This window comes from Parus major, chromosome 6, assembly GCF_001522545.3.
Source record: "Parus major isolate Abel chromosome 6, Parus_major1.1, whole genome shotgun sequence".
NCBI classification, from domain to species: Eukaryota; Metazoa; Chordata; class Aves; order Passeriformes; family Paridae; genus Parus; species Parus major.
In genome coordinates, this window is record NC_031775.1 from 20,813,008 (window position 1) to 20,837,315 (window position 24,308).

The window sequence follows — 24,308 nt, forward strand, 5'->3', positions numbered from 1 at the left end:
TAAATTAATTACTAGTTATCTTCTCCAAGATAGATATTGAGAATGGATTAGTTCTTTTTAATATATGTGTCAGCCTTTACATATTTTAAGTTTGCTTTCACGTTTCCTCTTGCTTTTGTCTTTTGAACTAAACCACATCAATCTTGGTTCAGTCATTCTAATAGATTGCACACGTGAGGAGGGCTTACCATCTTTCTCATTTGCATTTTCTTTTCTCAGTCTTGCTGATCCAAGAGTCTGATGGAACAATTTTATGTTTTTCAATTTAACTTTTGCACTTACTAGTCACTGTAATGTGGAAAGTCTACACAGGGTCTTGGAAACTGCCACAGTGGATTAGTTTCAGATAGAGCGAAATCTCATAGAGGGGGTTCCTTACTAAACAAGCCAGTGAGAGATGAGTCTATTGTGTTCTGAGGCAGGAGTTGATGATTCTTTCTTTCTTTTTTTCCTTTGGTTCTAGCTTGTATAAGGTCTGAAATTGGTGCAGCTGATAGACCTCCTTCCCACCATTGTAGTTTGTGGCCTTGAGCTCCACTGATCCATCATTTAAAAAGTGTGTCTTGCAAACCAATACTTACTAATTCTAGTGGGTATATTCCTGACCTTATATTTTGCTTATAGATGGAGCACTGCCTAATTTCTTTTTCTTTTATAAGACCAAGCATGGAACAGACTGCCCAGGGAAGTACTTGAGTCACAATCCCTGAAGGTATTTAAAAGACATGTAGATGTGGCAGTTACGGACCCGGTTTACTCAGAGATTGGTAGTGCTGGATTAATGATTGGACTCCATGATCTAAAAGGTCTGTTCTAACCTAAATGATTCTATGCTTCTATGTGACACCACTATAGCAAGAAGAATGAATAATTCTAATTTACTCCATGTGTCTTGAGACAGGTGGGAACAATTAGAGGGGAAACTGGTTTGTTCCATATCCAGCACTAGACAGTTGTTTTGGTCCTGTCCCAGAGAGCATAATTTAATAGATTATGTTTTCTAGATCCTTCTCTTGTTATCCTCTCTTGTGTCAGTCAGAGGCAGCTGCCTTGGGAGAAATAAAACCTGTGTCATTTTCTCCCACCTTCAAAACAGGTTTCATACTGATACACCTCCCTGTAGAAAGTGGTCTGCTTTGTTTGCTTTAATGAAGGTTACATTGAAAGTATGAAGGGTGTGTGCAAGTAACTGCTTGCATAGCTGCCCCATAGCTCCTGAAAATGGTCTGATGTTCACAATACACAGGGAGAGGGCAGAGTTCATGGTGTGAAACAGGAGCCTTTACAGCATAATCTCCAGAGAGAGAAGAGGTAGCAGCATCTACAGAAATATCCAGGGAGGCCTTACAATATAAAAATAACAAGACTCTTGTGTATCAGTTTTATTCTGGGTCATTTCTCCTTCTTGCTGGAGTACAAAACTTCACACTTAAACATTTTAGCTGAGGTAAGGAGATTGGAGAGACTTTTAACTCTTCCATTCCAAAGTCCTCTTCATTTTACTTAGTGCTGCAAGATGAAATCGGCACACTTCAGGGCACATCTTCTTAGTAAATATCTGTCCCTGAGCAGCATAGAAAAGAAAACAAAAGAGGCATCAAACTAGACAGAACAGCTAGCTAAGCCCATTCTATCTGTTTTTATAGTTACCATGTACCCACCAGCTCACAAAGTGTTTGTAAAAATCACCTGCAAAGAAGGAATTTGGCTGATGCTGTCTTCTGCTTTATATGAAAGTGTGTCTGGCTGTTTCAGATATCCCTCTTCTTGGAGTTTGACTCTAAGGCAGAGATGTCTGGGATGGTGTGTTTAGTAGTCCTGTGCTTTAGAGGAGGAGGTGTTGGAAATCTTGGGAATGTGCAATGCTAAGCCTCCTCAGAATTTAGTTGTCAGTGTGGTTTTTTTGTTGGTTTATTTTTGTGGGTTTTGGGGATGTGTGGTCCAAGCATATTGTTTTTAAAATTAAGAATTTTAAATGTGCTTGATTGGACAGTGCCTTCTACAACCTGATCTTTCCTGGCCCTGCTTTGAGCAAGGATTGATCCAGAGGTTTGTTCTATCCTACGTTACTCCATGACTATTTGTATCCTGAGGATTTTTCTGTATTCAAGGTTAAACTTGAGAGGAGTTTTAAATAATCCAAATAAAAAATGTGTTCTTCTGCCTTAGTCCCTCTGTTTTGCTCTAGCTGTCATTCAAGGCAAAAGCTGTTTGAAGTTGAGATGAATAAGAAGTTACGGAACTTGATCAGGGTGAAACTCTTGCCTTAAAATCCGAAGTCTTTGCAGACTCCCTTCTTTAATGGTTTTGCAAAGAGCAAAGTAGGTCGTGTCTCTCAGTATTTGGTTAAAACTTGGAACTTAGATCATAATGTCAGCAGTTGTTCTGCTACACAGTGCTGTGCCTCTGTGAAAGCTTTGCTGCCTGTTTCATAACCTACAGCAAAGGTGATGTTTTGCTTTCCACCTTGTCTAAGAGAGGGAACAGTGTGTCTGCTGTGACAGAAAGATAGCATTTAGACTATCTGTGGAAGTAAAAGTGAATGAGACAAGGCCAGTGGATAGTTACAATGCTTTGGAAGTTCAAATCTGAGCCTTAGCTGTTGGTGCAGACTGGTGACAAGTGGGTGGGATTTAGTGGCCAGGCTGGAGGGTGAGTGCTTGCTGAGAGGAGACTATTAGCTATCATGGAGGAAGCAGAACTATGAGGAATCTCCAAGCTGGGCTTCTCTTTTGCTTCAACAGCTGTCTTGCTCTTCAGCCTTGCTAGGCTTGTGGCTCATGGAGGACTTGTTTTTTCTCCTTTGCAGATGAGCACCGGCTGCACAGTGGCAAGCTGTGCCTCATTATCCTGACGTGCATAGCAGAGGTAGGTTTCTTGCGTGAAGCTGCTCAGCAGATGGGTACAGGGCTCTATCCCCCTGCCTCCTGTGGAGCAGGAGCTGAATATCCACAGTGCTGCTGAGTGCTGAGGTCTTCAGACACTTACTGTTTGCTAATATACTTGATGCAGTACTGTTAAAGTTGACTGAAAACTTGAAAATTGGATCATTTTATTTAACTTAACCAACTCCTGGGGATGAGGAGAAAAAAGAGTGAACCCCTAAGCCTTTTCTCTCTTAGCTTTTGAGTGACCCTGTGTTGTGGCTTTTAGATGACTAATGTGCTAATGGCTTTCAGCTCTGTGCTGTTCATGGTAAACACAGGCTGTCCATATCCCTTTTGCCAAAGAAGGATACAAATCTGAAATTAAGTCATGTGTTTGTAGGTCCCTACAAGCAAGACAAATCACAGATGTGGCAGTAGGGTGAGAAATCAGCATCACAGAGCTATGTCAGCAGTCCTGGCTGAATGTGGCCCTATCCCCTATCACATGGGGAATATGTTCTAATGGCTGTCTGATGTCCTGAATGGTGGTTGTGTTTGTGTGGCATTTACATTTTGCTTTCTTGCAAGTAGCGATCTTTCATTCTTAAAAAATAAAAAGCAGTGAGGTTGTAAGCTGGTGTAAGGATTCTGTAATAATGTTTCTTCAGGGTGCAGCCTGAAAACTAATCATCTACATTTGAAATTTTTCTAATTAAATGGTTTTGGAACTTGTTCTTCAGGTGGATGCATAGATAAAATAAGATAAGAAATTCTGTTCCTACATAACAAGGGCATTCTTTGGTTCTGACATTAAAGAGAGGGTATATTTATTACCTGTTCAGGCTGTGCATTATCTGGAGAAGCCTCTTTAAATTAGAGGTGGTCTTGGAATAAGATTTGCTTGAGGGGTGGAACAGCTCATAAACTTATCTGCTAGTACTGCAGTGGCTTCTGACATCAAAATGCCCATTTAAACCTTTATCCACAGAGTCACAGAACTGGTGTGCTGCAGAACCATCTCTTATATTATGCACCTGGAGCACTTGTTAAACTTGTGACACCGTGGTGTGTACAGTCCAGAGTTTAAATGAGCAAGGGGGAGAAAGTTATACTGAGCTACTGCTTGTTTTGTTAGAAATTTATTTTTCTAAAGTGGAATTGGGATCAGGAGGGGTTTACTTTTGTGTGGCTGGAAACATGGGTGGAACAAGAGGAACAGATGAGTTTTTAACAGTAGGACAGATGGTTTTTTAACTTCATGGCTGTATCTTGGGAGTTTTACACTGAAACACACGTGATTTGAAAGGCAGCTGTAGGGTGTTGGGCTTTTCTTATCTCTTCCCTTTTCTTGTCCTTTTCAATAGGATCAATATGCTAATGCTTTTCTTCATGATGACAACATGAATTTTCGTGTAAACCTACACAGAATGGTGAGTCTTTTCCTCCAGATTGTTTTCTCCTTAGGATGCAAACACAGAGGATTTAACTATGTATGAAAAATATATACTGAAAATTGTGTCACAGACATCTAACCTACATTGTTAAGGCATGTGGAAATGCTGTCAGAAATGCAGTAGTTGCAGAATGATTTTGAAATTGCTCTCAGAATGTCTCCATTCTTCAAAGAACAAAGAGCTCCTTGCCCTGTCAGTGAATTCAGAGGCCTGTGTAGCTGGTGAGAAGCTGTGTGTTATGAGGTCTCTGAGGAAATCAGTGGTAGAGAGAACATTCTGCCTTAATCTTCTGCAAGCATTAGCCCTCATGTGATACATAATAGCCAGCTGGAGTTACACTGAGTGCTTTTACTTGGCTTACACTTCATTCTGGGAGAAGTAATTCACCTTCACAGAGTAAAGTATCTTTTCCAGAGCTTTTTCCTGTGGTGGAAGTGTCCTTACCTGACTCAGGAAGCTCTGTAGTTACAAGTAACTTGAATGGTTATCCTAGCTTGATGCATTCTGTCTCTGTGGTACTGGCAAGTTCTACCTCATCTGACAGTGAAGCAGCACTTGAAAGTCACTCACTGTTCAAGAAAGAAACATTTTACTTTATGGAGACCATATGTAAGAGTGCTAGTCATTACCCCTTAACAACAGAGTTGCTATCCAGTTAGCCTTTCTGGTCTGTTACAATGAGCACCAAAGCCATTGATTGATTGCACACTGTTAAGAATCAGCCAGTCAGACTTCTGGGTCAGAAACAAATAAGTATGTTAACCAAGGGGGATGAATTGCTGTGTGATTTGTTTTTGTCTTGGGGTCCCTCCCCTCAGTAGAAGAGTGCCCTCCAGCTACACAGCTTGAGAAACAAACCCCCAGTATTGGCATGCTGGAAAGCAGGCACAATTTTGCTCCAGCCACGGCCTTTAGGGTTAGTATGTGTAAAATGGCAGTTGGAGATAAAGACAAAAGTGTGATGGTACTTTTTTCTTGAGAAATGCAGTAATACACAGACTGTTACTTCAGGCTTCTGCTGACTTTTCATCTTTGTGTGTTTGAAGCCAATGAGACATCGGAAGAAAGCAGCAGACAAGAACCTGCCCTGTCGCCCGCTGGTGTGTGCGGTGCTCGGTGAGTGTTGTCAGAGCACGTGTGTGCTTGTGGCTCCTGAAGCATCTCTTGTGGAGCAATAGAAATATGAGATTGGAGGATTAAATGGAGCAGTGGATTGCCTTTGAAAGAAGGACAATTACATACTAAAGATGTTTCCAGCGATCCATGTCCATCTTTGTACTTGGCTACTTTGCAGACAAATCCAAGATTGCAGCTCTCTAGCAATAAATCCTGTTAACATTTACAGAAAGTTTTGCAGACACCGCTTGGCCTATTTGACTGAGTTTTTAACAAGAGGGAAGGCAGTGGATTCAGTGTTTAGGTGAGTGTGGTAGCAGCGACAAGTACTTTGTAGATGATACGATGATGGCAAACCTGTGGTTCACAAAAACATTTGTGAACACGTTTGCTGGGCATTGAGCCTTTTCTGAGCCAAAAAACAACAGGAATGTTAGTAACTAGGATGGGTTTTGCCTCTGGATATGGAGGCGTAGTTGAAAGCTTTTCATGCAGCACATGATTAAGTTGTGACTCTGGTTTCTGTGGAGGCCAGAAGCACACATGGGTTCAGAAATGGATGGAGCCTGGATCCCTGAATCGGTGTTCAGCCTGATGGTACAGAAGCAGTCTTAGACTTCAGCATTTTCAAATGTGATTGTTGAAGCCAAGACAGAACAGCTGCGTGAAGAATCTTTCTAGAGCTTTCACATCTCATACACTCTTCACCTACACTGATTTTAGTCACTATTGAGTCACACTGCACACTGCTACTGCCCTAGGAGGTTACAGCTCACAATTGTTACCAGTGGCTTGGTATAAGCATTTCATGCTGAAGTTGGGTTGAACATACCCCCACACACATTCAGTTACCATTGATTACTTTCTCTCAGTTGTATTTCTATGCTCTTTGCCTCTTATCTTCACACTGGAAGCCCTTAAATGTTAGACACATTCTCATTTTTTCCTTTTTCCCCTGAATTAGTCTTAAGCAGAAACTTAGCCTGTGTTGAGATCAAGCTAGTTTTACTTGCTTCAGAATTTGTTTTAGGAAAAATAAGTGTTATTTACAATGTTTCTTTAAGTAACATCTATGTTGTGCATTGTTTCTGGCAAGAATAATTTTCTAAAATGTGCTTCTTAATGGAATTTTCCATTAGTGACAGGGCTTGAAATATGAGACCAATTCTAAACATCAGAATTCATGGTATAGTCTTTATTTGACTAATAGTGGGGGAAACCGTGTGGGGAAAGCAGTGCCTCAGAGCAAATTACAGTATGTACCCTCAGTTTCCAGTAGTTTCTTTTCTAGTTCTAGCAAATGTTTCATGTTCTTTAGAACAAACAAACAAAAAAGTGAAATCCCTTTCATCTAAGCAGGAATATTGTCTGGTAGAGATAGGTAGGTGGGGCAGTTTGACTTCCTTGTAGTCTACTAAAAGTTAACAGTAGCCAGCTCAATACTTACTTTATAATTTTCTTTTCTGTCAGATTTGATGGTGGAATTCATTGTAACACACATGATGAAAGAATTTCCTATGGATCTCTATGTGTAAGTGTCTGTGGGGTAACTCGCTGTGATTTCATTTGAAGTTTGAATTTAGGTACAATCCTACTCATAGAGCAATCTTCTGACTGAAATAACACTTTGTGGATGGTGGGGAGCAGGATGGCTTTTCATGAACTCTTCCAGTAACTTTTTCTACTTCAAAAATCCTCTGTTTGCCAGAAAATTGAAAGCAATTCAATTTCAGACTGTTTTCCTAATCTACTTGATCTAACACAAAGAGCTTTTCAGTCTAAAAGAAGTTTCATAACACAGAGTCATTGCAACAATCCCCACTTCCCAGAAGATGAATCTTAGTCTAGAAACAGAAAAGACAGTTTTAAAAAAGCGAGGATGACTGACATGAGGCCTGGAAGGCAGTGTGGAGAGGGAGGGAGGGAGGGAGGTTTAAGCCTGAAATAGCCTGCTAGGCGGCAAGGGGTAAAACTTTAGCAATGGGCAAAAGGAGACAAGAGGACAGAGCTACTCATGAACACTCCATGTGTCCCACAGGGGCCTCTTCAATGCTTTGTACTGCTTTAGCCTGGAGGGCAGAAGTAGAATTTAGACAGTTTGTTGGCTTTGCTCTGACTGTTTGTACAGTGCTGAATTTCCCCAAGGCGTGAACAGCACTATATTCTGTAGTGAAGATAAAGACACATAGGATGCTTTCCCTTAAGGTAACTTTTCAGCATATTTTGATTTGGCCCAAATAACCTTGTAATTACAGTGCCTTTTCAAGGGTTGCACAGTTCAATTGAGTTTCTGAGAATTTTTTGTTATGACAATTGCAGAACTATGTGTAAATGGGTATAATGCTCTGGAGTTTCACAAGAAAGGTGGGAAATGCTTGGACTCAAAAGCAACATCACATCTAGAAACCCCATAACACCAGAAATAATGAGCGGTAGCAGCCATCAGTGGACATTTGTTTCCATTCCTTTTGGCATGTTTGTGCAGTCTTTTCACTGTACTCCTGTCTGAAACCATCCCATAGCAGACACAGTTATTGCAGACAAAGTGGGTGTTCGGAATGCACAAGTAGTGTCATATTTCTCTGCAGTACATTTAAGAGGTGACAATATGAAGCTGCTCAAGGCTGGCCTTATTAATATTTAAAAGAGAAATCCAGGTTGCTTAGACTAAGGATACTTTTTGTCCATTATGTGTATTATGAATCCTCAGCACAAAACTTAAGAAACAGAGACGCCCCACCAGGTTGGATAACTTCATAATGTGACTTACAGCCAAGCAGATACAGAGGTGAAAAGGTGCTGGGCATTGTCCTGTACCACTAACATCAGAAGTAGGACATTTCTCCCCATTGGGATTGCTGTTCCTGATCTGAAGACAGCTGTCTATCATAGCTGGTTTGCTTCCTTTCCTTGGTTGAATTTATGAGAATCAAATTTGAAATGCAGCACTTAATGTCATGCTCAGTGATTATAAATAGTTTTACCTTTATTCAAAGTTAGTTTCAGTCCCTACCTCGTTGTGGTATTTTTGGGATTATCTATGGGTCTGAAAAGAATAATGTATACCTTCTGCTCATTGTTTGCTGTAGCTTTGTTTTTAAGGCCTTGTCTTGAACTTTTCACTTCATTTTGAATAAATTCCATGCAAATTTTTAGAATTTGATTTCTCTGTGTTTATCTGATAGCAGTGTCTTTCATCAGTGTCTTTCCAGAAAGATGTGGGTCTTAATAAGATAATGTGTTTTTGAGAAATAGGGATTTGGGGAAAAACGGATTTTTACTTTTTGTAGTCTTCCTTCTATTTTTTCTTCATTTTAATAGCTAAAAATAGCTTGGCCTAACAAATTCAAATTTGTATGTATTTTTTGGCTTGTCCTTAATGATAGTGTTAGAGAATTTACTCATTGTACTGTAGTTTTAGTTTGGATGTTATTTGTGAAGAATGTTTGTGCAGCTGAGAGTTTGTATGAGCACTACTAGATGCTATTGAGACTTAGAGGATTTGGAGACCTGACAAGTGCACTTACTTGTGTATTGGGGCATTCCAGAGCTTGCATGTGTATTACATGAATATTTTAAAGCTCATACTTAAATTATTTTTTTTAAGGAGACTGGAAAATTTGATAGATTTTTTTTTTTATGTAATTAAACCACACACCTTAGTCAAACTAAAAATCCTGTAGTTTTCACACCCTCATTTCCTTTTTCCTCATCACTGGAGCCAGAGAAACGGAGAAGCTTCATTGCTTTAATAACTTGCAGCATTTCACATATATGTATCTTGCAAATTAAGTAACTCATTTTGGAGAGTTCGAGGCCCTTAGGTCAGGGTAGCGAAGAGTGAAAAGTATTTATTGAACAGCAAACATGCATTTGTGGTCAGTCCAATCCTGTTGAGTTTAACTGGCATGACTTTATTTCATTTTGTCAGATTCTTTATTTGTGAGTGTTTATTCCTCTTAGGAGGCCAAAGCCACAACTCCCATCCTCCTCTGATAGTCTTAGAATTTGTCCATTTCCATGCTGCTGATTTCAGGGATATTTCCAGGCTTGATGTAGAATTGTGGGAAGATGCAATGTCATTAATCCTTTACCCTTTCTTTTCCAGACGGTGCATTCAGATTGTGCACAAGCTGCTGTGCTACCAGAAGAAATGCAGAGTGAGGCTTCATTACACTTGGAGGGAGCTCTGGTCAGGTACTTGGCCTCTGCAGAGACAGTCTAATAGGAAAACCCCACAGTGGTGGTTGTTTTGTGGCTGTGACTGCTTGTTCCATTGCTACAGGTTTCAAAAGCAAGCAGCAGTTCTGTTAAAGCATCTTTATGTTGCTTAGTTGCTACATGCAAATTGCCTCCTTTGGAAAGCCAGTCCATTACAATAATGGTAGCTAATTTACTTTCTTGTCTGTCCATTCTCACTATGGTACCCAAATGTCTTTGTTTTTCTGTTCCATTACCCGAGTCCCTCTTTGCCCGATTGGAGAAAATGAAGAGATGTTTTATGGAGTAGTGTTTCTCTCTCAGATATTTGTGAGTAGAAAGGAGGTAGGCTTTTGGGTAAAGGGAGATGGACCTTGCTTTTCCTTTTCCTTTCCTTTAAGAGATGCTCACAGATAGAATAGTGTGCAGCTCCTGAAGAGAGCAGCCTTGAAATGTCAGTGTGAGGGAAGAGAGGCTTTTAACTCTGACCTTTGAGTTTGATGGTAGATAGTCTGGTTCATGCCACTTGCATCCCGAGATAGAGAGATAAGTATTGTGGAGTCTGACATAATCCAGTGGACAGCTTTTTAGGACTCTTACATGATGCAATCATTGTGTGGGAGGTCTGGTAAAGGGAGCAGAATGGATGATGAGACCTAAGAGGCATCTTTGGTGGATACGGTATGTGCTTCAGTTCTTTTCTAGCAAGCAGTCAAGTAGCTCAGCCAGGAAAGTACAGTTAATCCCCTTGCTGTTGTGGCTTAAACGAGAGCTTTATGAAAATTCAAGGGAACATGGCCCTAATTGTGTATTCCTCAATACACAATTCTCAAGCTGTGCTTGAGACCTAGGATCTTGCCTGGTGTAATGCAGCTCCCATCAGAAATTTGAGAGGATGGCTTTTGAAAGAGGCAGTGAGTGATCAGTGGTTTGTGAAGCTGTTCTCAATTGGCACTGAGTAGTTCCCTTCAGTAGCTTTGCCCAACTGAGATGTAGGTACAGAGAAATGAACTGAAAACCCGAGTCATTTCGCTATTAAATTTTCACCTTGTGTGACATGTGGCCTATTCAGACTTTCTAAATTATTCCTGCAGAAGGTGAAGTGGATGCCACTAATTAAGGGATTAGCAGTTCCTTTTCAGTTGTTTTCCTCAGAACAGAGCCCCTAGGGGCATGGCTGTAGTGTAGTGCCAGTTCAGGAGATGAGTGTGTACGGTGTGGATGTCTGTTGTGAATGGAAATTGCATCTGACAATGTGTGTGGTGTCTTCTCAGCAGTTACAGTGAACCAGAGCCATTTCTATTTGGCCAGGCTGGCCTGGGTCTTTTCTACACACTGGCAGAATGGAAGTTTGAAATATAGCACTTTTTGCTTGAAAGTATTGTTCCACAGTTCAGGGAGCACCCTCTTAGGCATCTTTCAATCCTTAACTTTCCCTATCTTATGGGAGGAGAAAAAATTAAAATACTCACTACACACTGAGATTCAGCATCTTGGGATATTCTTGTTAGCTGTCTCTAATTAGCTGCTGTTTATATAGATCTTTGGAAACATAAAGTGCCTCAGAAGTATTAAGTACTGTACATGCTTCGAAAGCAAAGCAGTAGTATAAAAACACTCAGGTTGGTCAGGTTTCTGTGAAGGAACTGGAACATTGGCACACCTGATGGAGCTGAAGGGCTCCATGCTTGTGATAGATTTTTGTGTATTTTAGGTGATTCTCTCCTGGGAGTAAACTACCATAGAATGTTTCAAAATTATTTTTTTTAATAGGATGTTGAGGTGAACAGAGAGATTCTTCTGTAGCTGTCAAGTGTTTTATACAGGCTGGAAGGCCCTGAAATGGTGAATTGGTACATACACCTGTTAAAGGGCAGGTCCTGGCTGCTCCAGGTGTGCTTCTAGAATGCTATATAAGTTTTAGAATAAATGCTAATTGCCAGCCCTGTCCTGAGATTTGTTTCATAGTTAACTTTTACCCTGTCAGGGTTGCTCTTTGATTACCAGAATGCTGCTGCCTTTGATGTAAGAGTGTCTCTTTCTGTGGTCTTGGTGTATGTGACAGACAATTCCAAACTGGAGCACAAGACTTCTGAATTAATTTCTGTCCTTCATATGACCATCAGGCTTTTATTTTAGATCGAAGAATTAGTTATCACTGCTGGATGAACAGCTAAAAGGGAGCAGCTATTTGCTGTAAGGTCTGAGATATCGGGTTGCCCCATCAGGTGTGCTTTACAGAAGGTCTTCAAGCCCACACTTGTCTTCTGGAATGACAAAGTGTGTGATGACTTAAGCAATGCCCCTGTGGTGCAGTGTGGATAATAGCAATGAAGGCCCCCCAACAGAGCTGAGTGGAACAAAGAAGCTGGAGGGAATTTGTGTAAGGAAGTACTGAAAGAAAGGGAGAGAGTTCTACCTGGCACATAAAAGGAGGAGAGTTTTTTCAGGCAGAAAATTGAGTGGGAGAAGAAGACAAAAAGAATACTGTGGGGTAGGTAGTCGGTATAGGGTGCGGAGGAACTGAGATAAAGGTTGTAGGTGGAAGCAGTAGCAGTATGTGGAGCCTTCTGTTCATTTGCCAGTTCTAATGTTAGCTGATCTCTAATTAAGGAAAGCCACTTGTGTGCCATCTGATGGATTGATGCTCTTCCTTTGTGGTGCTTTGTCTTCAGTATGGAAGGCCAGCAGCACTCTAAGAGTTTCTGCATTTACTTTGTTAGATTTTAATTTGCAGTGATGGCAGAGAAAGGCAGTGGAGCCAGGTGCTTTGGCATCTCTCAGGACACGTATCACGCTGTTTATGCAGTCTGTAATGCTTTCTACTTTTTTGGATATGCCACTATTTGGCACATTGTTTCCATATGATGTTATTTCTGTTGAACTTTCTTCTGCAACATCTGAGCTTAAAGAACAATATTGTTACAGTCTTTGGACGTGATCCAGCCTAAGCTTCTCTATTAGAATAATATTTTCACATTAAGTCAAGGGACCAGTGCCATGGCACTCAAAGCAATATAAATCTCTAGCTGTGCTGACCAGATGACCAAGAACGTTTAGGTGACAGAGAAAGATGCAGGGATTTGAGAGCTGAAAACAGGATTGACAGAAAGGAAAATCTGTGGGTGGCAAAAGTAGTGCGTAGAAGCTGCTTCTAGCTAAAAGCAATGTGAAAATAAATATCAAATCACTAGTGGAGCTAAATTCTGAAACATCTTAAAAAATGGGCTGGAGAGTGAAAAGCAGTTGTAATCTAACCTATGAAAGTGATTGGCAGTTGCAGTTACTGATAGGTAGACATTCAGTTCCAGAGATGTCTGTTGGTCTTGATTCCATTTTAGTAGCCTTTTTCAGCAGTCTGTTCACTTCTGTTCTACCAGTGATTAGTGTACAGCTTTTCCCTTTGAGTGCTATAGAAAATCAAGTTTTTCACCACTGACAGTGTACTATTCCTGGTGACTAGCCTGGAAATTTGACTCGGTTGACCTGTTTGCTTGCAGACATTTTGGCAAACTGGCAATCTTCTGGACTGTTTCGCCAGCTACCTTATACTTTTTAAACACTGATTAACTGAATGTCAAGTGTAAGGTACTTCATAGAGCTGATTAGAAAACTTGGAAAAAGCCAGTTCCCCGTTCTCAGGAACAGCCTCTTAGGCCAAATGTTCTTGGGCTAGTTTGTACAGCACTTGAGTGATGGACAGTGCTAAATGTGTTGTTGTTGTTCTCAAGCATGAATGAGCTATGCCAGAAGAGTTTTCATGAGTCATTTAAGCTTTATATATAAAAAGACCTCATTTCTTCAACTCCTCCCACTTCAAAATTAGCAATGCTTCAGCAATTCACTCTGAGCTTAGGGGGTGCAGGTAACTTCTTTGCAGTTGCTATGGTTTGCTTTAAGCAAAAGCTGTGTTTAGAGTAACAGAAAAGCAGCACTAATAAAGAGTTCTAATAGCAAGAGTAGAGTCTAAAAAATCTGAACTATAATAATTATGGTGAAATAGCTATTTATTGGGCAGCTGAATGCAAAGTAGGATTAAAAGTGGGTATTGCCATTAGTAAGTATTGAAGATGAGTTTCCAAATTGTTTTAACAAAAGTAAGGCTATAGTTTCTTATCTTGTAGGTTAGTTAATTTGGTAGATGCAGAATGCACTGTTAAAAGAAGGGTGCTTCAAATATGTAGCACTATCAAGAAGTTAATTTTTCTCCTTTTTCATTTTAGGGTTATCAAAGCAGACTTTTACAATGCTACTAGACAAAATACAGTTGGGGTTTTTTTTCCCTTTTTGTACACTCTTGAGATCTTTTTGGCAAATTGTGTATTTATTGCAAGGATAGTACTGCATTCAAAATCTTTTTGGGTGAATACTAAAAATGTGAAAGGTTCCTCTGTGGAAGATTTTAAAATAAAGAAGTAATTTTTTGTGGGGGAGAATCTCCCCCCACGACTTTCAGTATATATAATACTGTCCTTAAAATTATATTGTTTAATCACTTTGCTTCATTATTTTTGTGACTGAAACATTGATTACTGAGAGTATGTTAGCTGTGTTGTTTCTGGTTCTACAACTGTTGATCAGGTCTGCATCAGCCCTCTGATTTATGTTGCTGAACAGACTGGAAGTCAGGTGATGTTGTGTCTTCCCTTCATCTCTAATCTGGCTGTCACTGTCATTCTGCAGCAGCTACCTTGCAAGGGAAGCTTTTCATCTTGCAGCTCTTGTGGAGGCAGGATTCACACACTGGTGTACCAGACAGTCTAGTTCACTGGCAAATTTCCTGGTCACTAGATGCCATGTGAGTTTGGAAGACTGTAGAGCTGCCAGTTAGCAAATGGCTTAATTTCTCACACAAACTAAAGACTGTAACTGTTGTGTGCCATGGAATAAGTACTAGGAGTTTGCAGCCCTTAGGGGGTCCTGTTTCCTTTACTTACAGGAGCGTTGGTACTTGTGATATGTGGTACTGAGTTGGCCCAAGCTGGGTTCAGGAATGCAACTGTTACCCTGTTATCTATTTTGCAGAATTCAGGAAAGGATTGAAATCAAAAGATAGTTTTATAAAATAATTTTTGTTTATAGTTGTGGTGTGTATTGTGTGTTGATGTTCTTTGATTTATTTAATTTGTACTCCTGGCAGCACTCTGTGTTACCCCAAAGAAAACTCCAGTCCCATCTTACAAAGCTCACTTACAAGCAGCAAGATGGAAAGGTCAGAAGGAAGACTGCAAATGTCTGCTTGTAGTATTCTGCTGTCATTCTCAGCTGGTGTGACAATGGCATGGTCACCTTTCCTTCACATTACCTTCTTCAACCAAAGCTAGAATGTTTTCATGAGAACATTCCAGCCATTTAGTGAAATGCCCTGGTATTAGACTCTTAAAGACAATATTGTAAGAGATGCAGAAACTCAGTTGCTTTCTTGTAAAGGAGTATGTCCTCATTTCCCTGCATGGGTCATTTTTAGGAAGCATCTTCTTTTACTTAATTCTAGTTTACCTTTACTTTATGTTAATATATTTTAATACTGATCATAAAGAGTTTGACCCCCACAGCCAGTGAACAGAGAAAGGGTAATATAAGATTTGTGGCTGTTATTGATCACCTGGTGAGATTAGAATGGGAATTTATTAACATAGCCTTGCTCAGATAAGCACAAAGGGAATTTAGTAATTTGCATGGATAAAAGTCTGGCAACCTTTTGGTCATCCTGCCTCAGCCTGGCAGGTTTCATTCAGATATGTAACTCTGTCCTGTTTTAAATAAAGCTAGCAAATACTGGAGAATTTGATTGTGAATCACTAATGGTTTGGAGATCATGATGTCACCACCATCATGGAGTGGTGACAGTGTGGTAAGTTCTCCTAGGAAATGGTCCCATTGATGACAGAAGAGTTACAGTCGGCTGTTCAAAGCTGTTTCTTTATCAGGGGCTGCAGCACTCAGAATGCAGTAATTTATCCCAGGCCCCTTTTTGTGTTCAAGCAGCACCACTCCTGGGTTCTTTACCTTGCAGTCTTTCCATGTTATCACACAATATTTCTTCATTTTCTCCAGATTCTCCACCTTTCCTGTTTTAAAACCCAAGGCAAAAATGTGCAACACTAACTCCCTAGACCACTGTTTAACAGTGTGGACTTACACTATCAGACAAAACATAATTGAGCTCAATACTACCCTTTCCTCTAAAGAGGGATGAAGCTTGTGGGTGTGTGCTTTTTTAAATTTTTAAAATTTATTTATTTAAAAGAAAAAATCATATTGTTCATCTGAGCTTTAGCTGGATTTGGAAAATTTGTGTTATTTCTTATTGCTTGCTGGATTGCCATCTAACAGCATTGCTCTGGCATCAGCAATCAGCATTTCCATTAAGCTTGCAATTTCACACTGTTGGCTCCATTTAGGTGGGAACAGTGAGTACCAGGGATGGGGGCTATATAAAGAAAGTAAAGGGTTGGAAGTGAAGTAGCCTGCTTGACTGATTCTGGGAGCGATGGGTTGTGCCAGCATGTGCTCCAGCCCTCTGGCAAGCTGTTGATTCTCATTAAGAAAACAGCTTGCTTTCATGGATGCACCCTTGAGAGCGAGTCATGGGGAAAAGAGAGAACAGCTGTAGAGTGCTGGTGATGGGGAACCTGCCAGTTGCCAGCTGCTTTTTGCCACAGAGCTGTGGTGGCTGGGAGGAGGAACTCGGCAGTGCCCCTGGCAGCAGGAGTGAGAGTGGAGGAGTGTCCTGGCAGGCGATTGCTACAGCAGTGAGCAGGGTGTTCCCTCCTGATCACAGCAGAGCAAAGGAGCTGGAGCATGTTGACTAGTGATGTTGACAGAGCTTTTATTGCTTCCCCATCTCCCCTGAGAGGGGACTGCAGCATTGGTGCAAGAGTCTTGTTTTCTAGTGCTGTGGGTGATTGACAGAAAGCTGCAAGTGCTGTCCCCGAGTAATTGGCTCACTTGTCCAAGGGTGCTGGGATAGTTTGTGCCTCAGGGAGTTCTGGTGTGTTAGTTTGTAATAGCAAGGTAACTATTTCCTGGACAGGCTTCCTGTTCCTACAACTCTGTCTGGAAAATACCTCTGTTGGTTCTCTCCTGTCAAACCCAATCTGTAGATACTCATCTCCTGCTGAGTTTGTTTTGATCACTGTTCTTCTGAGTGCCTGCCAAAGCTTAACGTGACCAGATCTGCACCCTCTTAACACTTAGGTCATCTCAGAATGTCATATTTGAGCCTTTTGCTTCCCTAAATCTGAACTGCCTTTCAGGTACAGCATTTTCTAGAGGTTATTACTCTCTTCTCGGGTCTCTTCTCCTCATAGCTGTACAGTGGGCTCTATGGTTATCCTAGCTTAGCCCTTGTGACTTCCAGTCTGGAACTGGAAGAGAGTGGACTGGTCTGTGGTTGTGGTGTTGTCATATTGTGAGAATCTGTTTTTTTCACATTCTGTGCTGTAATTTCCCTCATGTAAGGGAATCATGCTGAATTTTGGAATCTGGAAGAACATCTAAGAAAGCATTGTTTGGCCTGTTGTTTTTCAGCAAGCATTTGATGTTGACCATTTAGAGATAGAACACTAAGTATAGGTGGACCTTTGATCTGGCCAGGTACAGCCAGGGCTCTTTGTGTTGTTCTATTTACTTCCAGTGCTGCTGCAGATAGAATGGTACTGTTTTCTCTTGTCTCTTGGGAGAACTGAAGCACAGAAAGACCAGTGCTACTTCCTGAAGAATCTAATCCACTATTCTTAGTTGCAGCCTTAGCTGCAGTAAGCCTTAACCAGATCTGACTTACCTTGTGCTACAGTGAGTAGTGTGGACCTTGCCTTGGGAGTATGTACATGTGGAGAGAGTGGCTAGAGGAAGTCCAGGGTGGTTACTGTGCTGCTGAAGCACTTGTGGGCAGATGACTTCTCTGCAGCATGGAAGTGTTGCCCAGATGTCATGATCAGCTGCCTTCTAGTGATATGTGGGTGGGGATCCTTCTAAGGGGGTTGTGATTTGAGATGCTGGAAGGAGGACACTGAATTCACTGTTGGTTCAATGGTAACTTCTACAGAAAATGGGAAAGTCACTGCTCTTCCCTGTGTGCCCTGAAAGTTGAAGGGCAGAAAACTGAAGAATTAAGTAGAGCACTAGATCCTGTTAACAGATGCTATGGTGCAGCTGAGGAGCCTCTCCCTTGCTCCTTTCTTGAGGGCCATTATATGCACCATTAGAAGATTCTCGACCTGTAAGTGCAGCAGATGCAGTGACAGAGGCCTCTGTACTGTGCTCAACCCATCCAGACTCTCATTGATGAGCATCTCAGGGCTATTCTCTTCTGCTCCATTGTGCAATAACATTAGAGCCCACTGATGCTCCTGGCAGAGTCTTTGCTACATTCTGACTTGCCCAAGGGATGGTACTACTACTTTTTTTTTTCCTCTTTTCTCATGGTTTACCTCTATGGTCCTGTTGCATTACACATGATCCAAATAGGGAACACTGGGACATTAAACAAAAAACAAAAAACCTTTGTGTGAATCCAGATTTAGCTGGGGCTGAATATATTTCTGTTTGAAACAAGGCTTACAGGGAGAGAATGTAAGTGCTGTGTGAATAGGAATAGGGGAAGGAGGGGAATGAAGGGCATCTGTATCGGGAATTGCCTCCTTCCTGGTAGACAAAAAGGAGAGATGGTGGCTGCCCACAGTCTTCTCACAGAGGACTGGCTTGAGGGAGGGCAGCAAATAACTGAGCAGGCATGTACTGCTGCTCCTTGGCAGACAGAAGCTGATAAGGGAAAGTGTCTTCAAAAGCAGCTGTGCAGCAAAAGAGCTAAGAGGTTCTTTCACTGCAGTCATTTCAGTTTAAAAAGTAGGGAGGATATCTGTGATGTCACTTTTCATCCTTTCACTATAATAATCCTTTGGAGAGAAAATTGCCCAGGAGCCAGCCTGCTGTATACCAGTTTTCACATACAGCCTGTCACATGGCTCTCTGTTCATTCAGCATGATTGTCTACTTGGGTTTGAGGCTGTAAACATAGGTGTCCAAAGCTGTGTTCTTGTTGATTTAAGGAGCACAGCCAGTGTACTCAGCTCAGGTCACTTACGTGAGCATGCTGGTGGCTGCTTGTTTAGTTACAGCCTTCTCCCTTTATTACTAAAGAAGTCCTGGTGACACTGTTGTATTGTGAAATTATGGATGTTTCGAGACTCACCACAGTGGGTGTTTCAGGTCCTGTTAATGAATGCCAAGAACAAATATCTTTAGGGAGGAAAAAAAGGCTCTCTAGAGGGTATTGCAAAAATGGTGCTGTTTTCCAGTTAATGTCGAAACAGATACCATACCCAAACCATCCATTGCTGTTAAATCCTGGAGCATAATTTGGGATAAGGTGGCTGAGCCAAGCAAGGATCACATTGCTGTCTGCCTGTGCAGCTGGGAGACTGAGCTGCTTCTCTGTTGGAGAAGAAAAAAAGGGATAATTTCCTAGCTAGTGTGAGAGGGCAGCCTGCAGGTGGGGTATGAGAGGCGAACAGTTGATTGCAGCAGGGAAAATGTGAGACATCTGCTTTGGCTTCAGATTGTTTAGGAATTGTAGCATCAATGCTTTGTTGGAGCTCAAGGGCAGAAGGGTGTGCAGTCAGTTGGACTTTCCTCTAAAGGTTTATTTTATGTGTATTATTGTTGCTGAAGGGCACTAGGCATATGAAGCCAGATCTAAAAGTTGCTAGTTCTGAAAACTTCAGGGCATAGCTGTCCTCATTTTCAGTACAGGTTCTGCCTTACAAACAACAGAGACATGGCAGGGGGATTTAAAGGTTCCACAGTGTTCATGGTCCTTAGAGACACTTGAGTAGAGGCTGCTGCAGAATGTGCTGTTATGGAAAAAGATTGGTTGCTCTTTTAGCATTGATGCAGTGTATATCCCAATTAGGAACACTGCAGCTTTTTTAGGAATGTGCGGTTTCCTAACAGTTGATAAATTAGTCAGTGCAGGACACACAGTGACTGTAAACCTCTGATGGGTCAGTTCTTCTGACCAGCCTCTGAGCCCAGCATTCAGTTTCTTCTTCATGTGAAGCAAATCCCTCTCTTTCCTACTTCTTGGGAAATGGACAGCACAGGTAGTTTTGAGTGGGCCATGATGCAGTGCAGTTCAGGTATAAGTACTGAAATTTTGAGCAGAAGAAGAAAATCTTATTTCTAACTGAAACAGGAAAATTAAACCGATTCATCACAATGGCTGAAACAAATGTAGGGATAGAACAGAGAAAGTTCTCCTTCATGTGTTTGTCACCAATATAGAGCAGTATAAGTGCTTCAGGGTGGTCTATGAGAAGTATTGCAGCAGGCCATTGTAGAATGCTTGTTCTTGTCATTTGGTGAGTGCTTGTGCTCTGGACAAATACACTCAATTCTTTTAAAAATAGTTTCTCCTCATCACAGACATCTTTCATGTTCATGTTTTGTTTTTGGCTGTTTGGTGGTGGCTTCTTGTCACGCTATGCCATGACTGGCTGACAAAGGCCATTCAGCAGGGCTCTTGTGGGAGAGTGAAAGGCAAAGAAAAGAGCATGAGACTTCTCACAACTTGTCATAGGGAATCCAGAACTCTGCTACTTTTCTTCCACTTCCAAACGCAAGCTGCTGGTAGTTGAACAGCAGCACCTGGTCATGAGCTGTGGCCCTGTGGACTTTTGTGGCTGGAAAGGAGGTAAAACCATGCTTGTAACTATGAGATGGAGAAATGGCCAGCGAGCTGCTATGACAGAGATGCAGGGCAGCTGTCTGCAGTCCAAGGCACTGACTGCAGGAGACTTTTTTGCTGTGGAGGTTTGGTTACCTTGGCAACCTGTTTTTAGCTGGATCTTTGCTCTGGTGGAGAGCCCATCTGTACCTGCTACTTTGTTTTGAAACGTTTGTTTTGCAGAAAAATAACTGACGGGTATTTTCAGAGCTGTGTTACTGTGGAATCCAGACTCTGCTTTTGGTCCCAGGAGTTTGTCTGATGATGGGTTGATGATGGCATGGAAAGTTATGTGGCTGGATTGAAAAGGTGTTAATGTATCTGCTTCATGAGGTGAGCTGCTGACATGGAAGGGAGAAATGCTATTGCTGATGGTTAATCCTGGAATAGCTCTGAAAGATACATCACTTGCATGTCTGGAGTTTGCAGAGGATTTTGTTCGTTCCTGGTTTGCAGTTCAGCATTAGCCACTGGCTGGAAGATTAAACAGAAGTAGCTTCTGCTTGAGATGAGAAAATACCCACCTTGGGGCTGTAGGCTTCCCTTTTGGTGTGCATATATAAACTTGTGATACTCACGGTGAACTTCTGGTATTGTAAAGTAGAAGTTGCAGGACTGCATTCAGGATCTGACTGGTTTTGTTTAATTCAAGATCTGATCAGTGTATTTGCATATTTTTGCTGTAGGTTTTTTGATTTTACCTTTTGTGAATACTTTGTAATCTTGAAGGGGATGAATATCTAAATTCTGCCCATACCTCATTCCTGTTTCCTATGCTTTATCTCTTCCTCTTTCATAGCCTGTACTTTGGGCTGAATGATCTTTTCTGCATTCACTGTGGAGTTCTCCCAAATCACAGTTTATTTTCTTACCTGTTACTGGATAGTGTGTGACACTTGTATAATGATGGGGGGGAAAAAAGGATTAACAACTTCTACTTGTGCCTGCAAGAAATTGGAGTAATGCCTGGTATTGTTCTGCTGGATGAAGTAACTAATTAGTAGATAATTAAGAACCTTTTAAAAAGGTGTGTACAGTGTTCCAGCATTGACTTTTCAGGACATCTTAATTCAGTTGTTTTAAGTCTTGAAATGTGTTGACTTAGAGTACATTAAGAACCTCTTCTAGTCAGGCATCAGCTTTCATTCCTGAGCAGCTATAATGCAGAAGAAACTAGTTTTCTGAAAATTTCAACAACTAGGAAAAAAAAAGATAAGAAACTTTAGATTGTATTCAAGTGCATGGAACGCAGTTGTTTATTGTAGAGTCTGTTTGATTAAAGCATTTTTAGCCAACCTTTTTGTTAATTACCACTGTTACTAACTGATACTGGGTGGTTACAGCAGGAGCTTTTGTTGTTTCATTATTTAAGACAAGTGTGAACCAGATCTGTAATCTTTACAGCACAGCTCCGGATAACTGACACAATAAAGTACTACATCCTTCTTTTACCAGTGCAGCAGCATTGACACAGAGCTACAGAAAAGCTGTGCTGTGGGGGTTTTCTTACCTTTTTTATTTTTTATAACTGCGTGTATCAACAAGAGTGACAGTTTGGGGCTGACTGTGCATACATCATGTTGGTGATATATGAAGCAGAAATGAGACAGTTGGATTTTCCAACCCCAAAGCTCGCTCCAGGATCTAGCAGACAGAGAAATCTCCATGAACTGACTGAGTTAACAAGAGATGTACCTTGAGCCTGAGTAGATTTGATTGGGAAGTCAGTGAAGGAGAATAAATGTGGGAAGGTAAAATAGCTGTCACTTACCTGTTCAGCAGGGTATTTTAGCAGCAAAAAGCACCTCCAAACCCTACATGTAAATTGATATATTTCTGAGGTGAATAGCTGGCATTTGGTTTAATTTACACTAGATAATGTAAATGCATCTGTATATAAGTGACTTGATGAGAATGACTTTGCTTTTTATAGTATTTAAAAAATACTTATTATTTTCTCCTAGCTTTGATCAACTTGTTGAAGTTCCTCATGTCTAATGAGACTGTGTTGCTGGCCAAGCACAACATCTTCACCCTTGCTCTTATGGTGAGCATTTTTACCCTTGCACAAATCCTCTATTTTTAACAACTTAATTGTGAATTAATATTAGGAAGGAGTTGTAATGCTGAAAGGATTCCTGAAAGGATTTCTGGCCTGTTAGGGAGATATGAGAACAAGGCCATGAAGCACAGGTTCATTTCCCTAGGTGTTCAGGAAAGACTGTGCTTGGAATCACTGTAGGGTTGGCTCATTGAATTAAAGAAATCTGTGTGAGGAAAGGCCTAGTTTTATTTTCCAGATTTGTTAATGTTCTTTTTTTGTTCTGTGGTCCTTTGTATGCAAAATAGAAATATATTTTTCTGGCCCTAGATAAAACCGTATTTAAGCTTCTTGTCTGTCTCCCTGGTACTATAACAAAAATAAGAGATAAAGCAACCAAGTCATGCAATACTATCTGTTGCAATGGCAAGCTATTCCCTTGAAGGTTTGGGACATAATTTGTACTGTTTCTGTTGCAGAATAGATTTGGGATAAATGTTCCTGTTGCAACTTCTTTTCACTTGTATAGGTTGTGAACCTGTTCAACATGTTCATCACTTATGGAGACACATTTCTGCCCACTCCCAGCAGCTATGATGAGCTGTATTATGAAATCATTCGGATGCACCAGAATTTTGACAACCTTTATTCTATGGGTGAGTACCTCCTGACTTGTCAGGACTGCTGCTGCCTGGAAGTGAGGGTGGTGAAGAGGGATGTTTGTGTCAGGTGTTTCCTGTCCACCTGCTGCTGATGTGTGCCATGCTGGGTGAACATGTTTTGTGTACTTGAGTATGTTGGTAAAGAATTGGGAGAGGGATAAATTTACTAAAATGATGGGGTTTTTTTTAATGTCAGTAAAAATAAGAACAGGCTCCTTGCCCCTCCCTCTGCCACTTAATGTTGGAATTACAAATTTATTTGTCACAATGGAGTGACAGTATGGTATTTCTTGCATTTTGTGTAGTTTTCCTCTATTACATTTGACAATTTCAAGTCAAAAAGCAGGTGCATGCTGCAGAACCACCCAGCATAGAGAAGCACTGAATGCAAATAAGAATTTGGAAAAGAATTTGAGAAACTTAAAGCAAGAAGCTTGCTGTGCTAGACAAATCACATCTACTTCACTCATTGCCAAAGCAACCAAGAAAACAGCGCTCACAAACCTGCTTGCAGTGACAAGTGAGTCGCTGGACTGAAGAATGTGCCCCCTGGCAAAACAGGGAGAAGCTGCCATCCTTCAAGAGAGAGGGAAGGGAGCCAAGTGACACCCAGCAGGGAAGAGGAACAAAGAAGAGCAAGGAATGCATGGAGGCATAATGAGGCAGTGTTATACACAGGAACCTGCAGCCCAGGGTAGCTGCAGCAGCACTGGTGTGCTGCATACTTGAAGCTGTGAAAAAGAGAATATAGCTGTGTTCTTTGTTTGCTTTATTCCAAAAGAACCTTTCGTTCCATCACCCTCTGCTCCTTTCTCAGTGGGATCACCCCAAGAACAACAGGAGTTAATATAAGTGTATAAGGAGAGCTAAAGGGCAGACAGTTGTCCACAGCCCTCTTCTGACATGGGAGAGAGACATTCTCACCTAAATGAAAGTAGCTGACTGCCCTCTGTAACTGCAAGAAGAAACAAACTGCCCTTTTGTATAAATTTCCCAGTTTTCAGCCATTTCATAAGGGATCACTTGGCCATTTTTCTGCCCTCTGAATGCCTGTGATTTTTTGCTAACCCATTTTATACTCCCAAGAGTTACAACTAGTAAGATGAGGTGCTTTTACTAGGTAATGTTTTTTTTCAAATCCATCCCCTGTGGAAGTTGAAGATAAGAGGAATAGAGGAATATGTACTCCAATACTTCCTCAGTTGGGTTGCAAAAGGCACACCTTAGCTGTTGAAACAA

At 41.1% G+C, this 24,308-nt stretch overlaps 1 protein-coding gene across 6 annotated transcripts in view; it reads left to right on the top strand.

Annotated features, from left to right (window-relative positions):
• ARMH3 (armadillo like helical domain containing 3) overlaps nt 1-24,308 on the top strand; it is a 123,621-nt gene that overhangs the window by 29,173 nt on the left and 70,140 nt on the right. For all 6 annotated transcript variants that reach the window (XM_015633480.1, XM_015633479.3, XM_033515523.1 and 3 more), the window contains 7 exons: nt 2,810-2,868; nt 4,232-4,297; nt 5,368-5,437; nt 6,908-6,968; nt 9,546-9,634; nt 22,331-22,413; nt 22,937-23,063. In XM_015633480.1, coding sequence (XP_015488966.1) covers nt 2,810-2,868; nt 4,232-4,297; nt 5,368-5,437; nt 6,908-6,968; nt 9,546-9,634; nt 22,331-22,413; nt 22,937-23,063 — 555 coding nt within the window. The remainder of the gene's footprint in view (nt 1-2,809; nt 2,869-4,231; nt 4,298-5,367; nt 5,438-6,907; nt 6,969-9,545; nt 9,635-22,330; nt 22,414-22,936; nt 23,064-24,308) is intronic.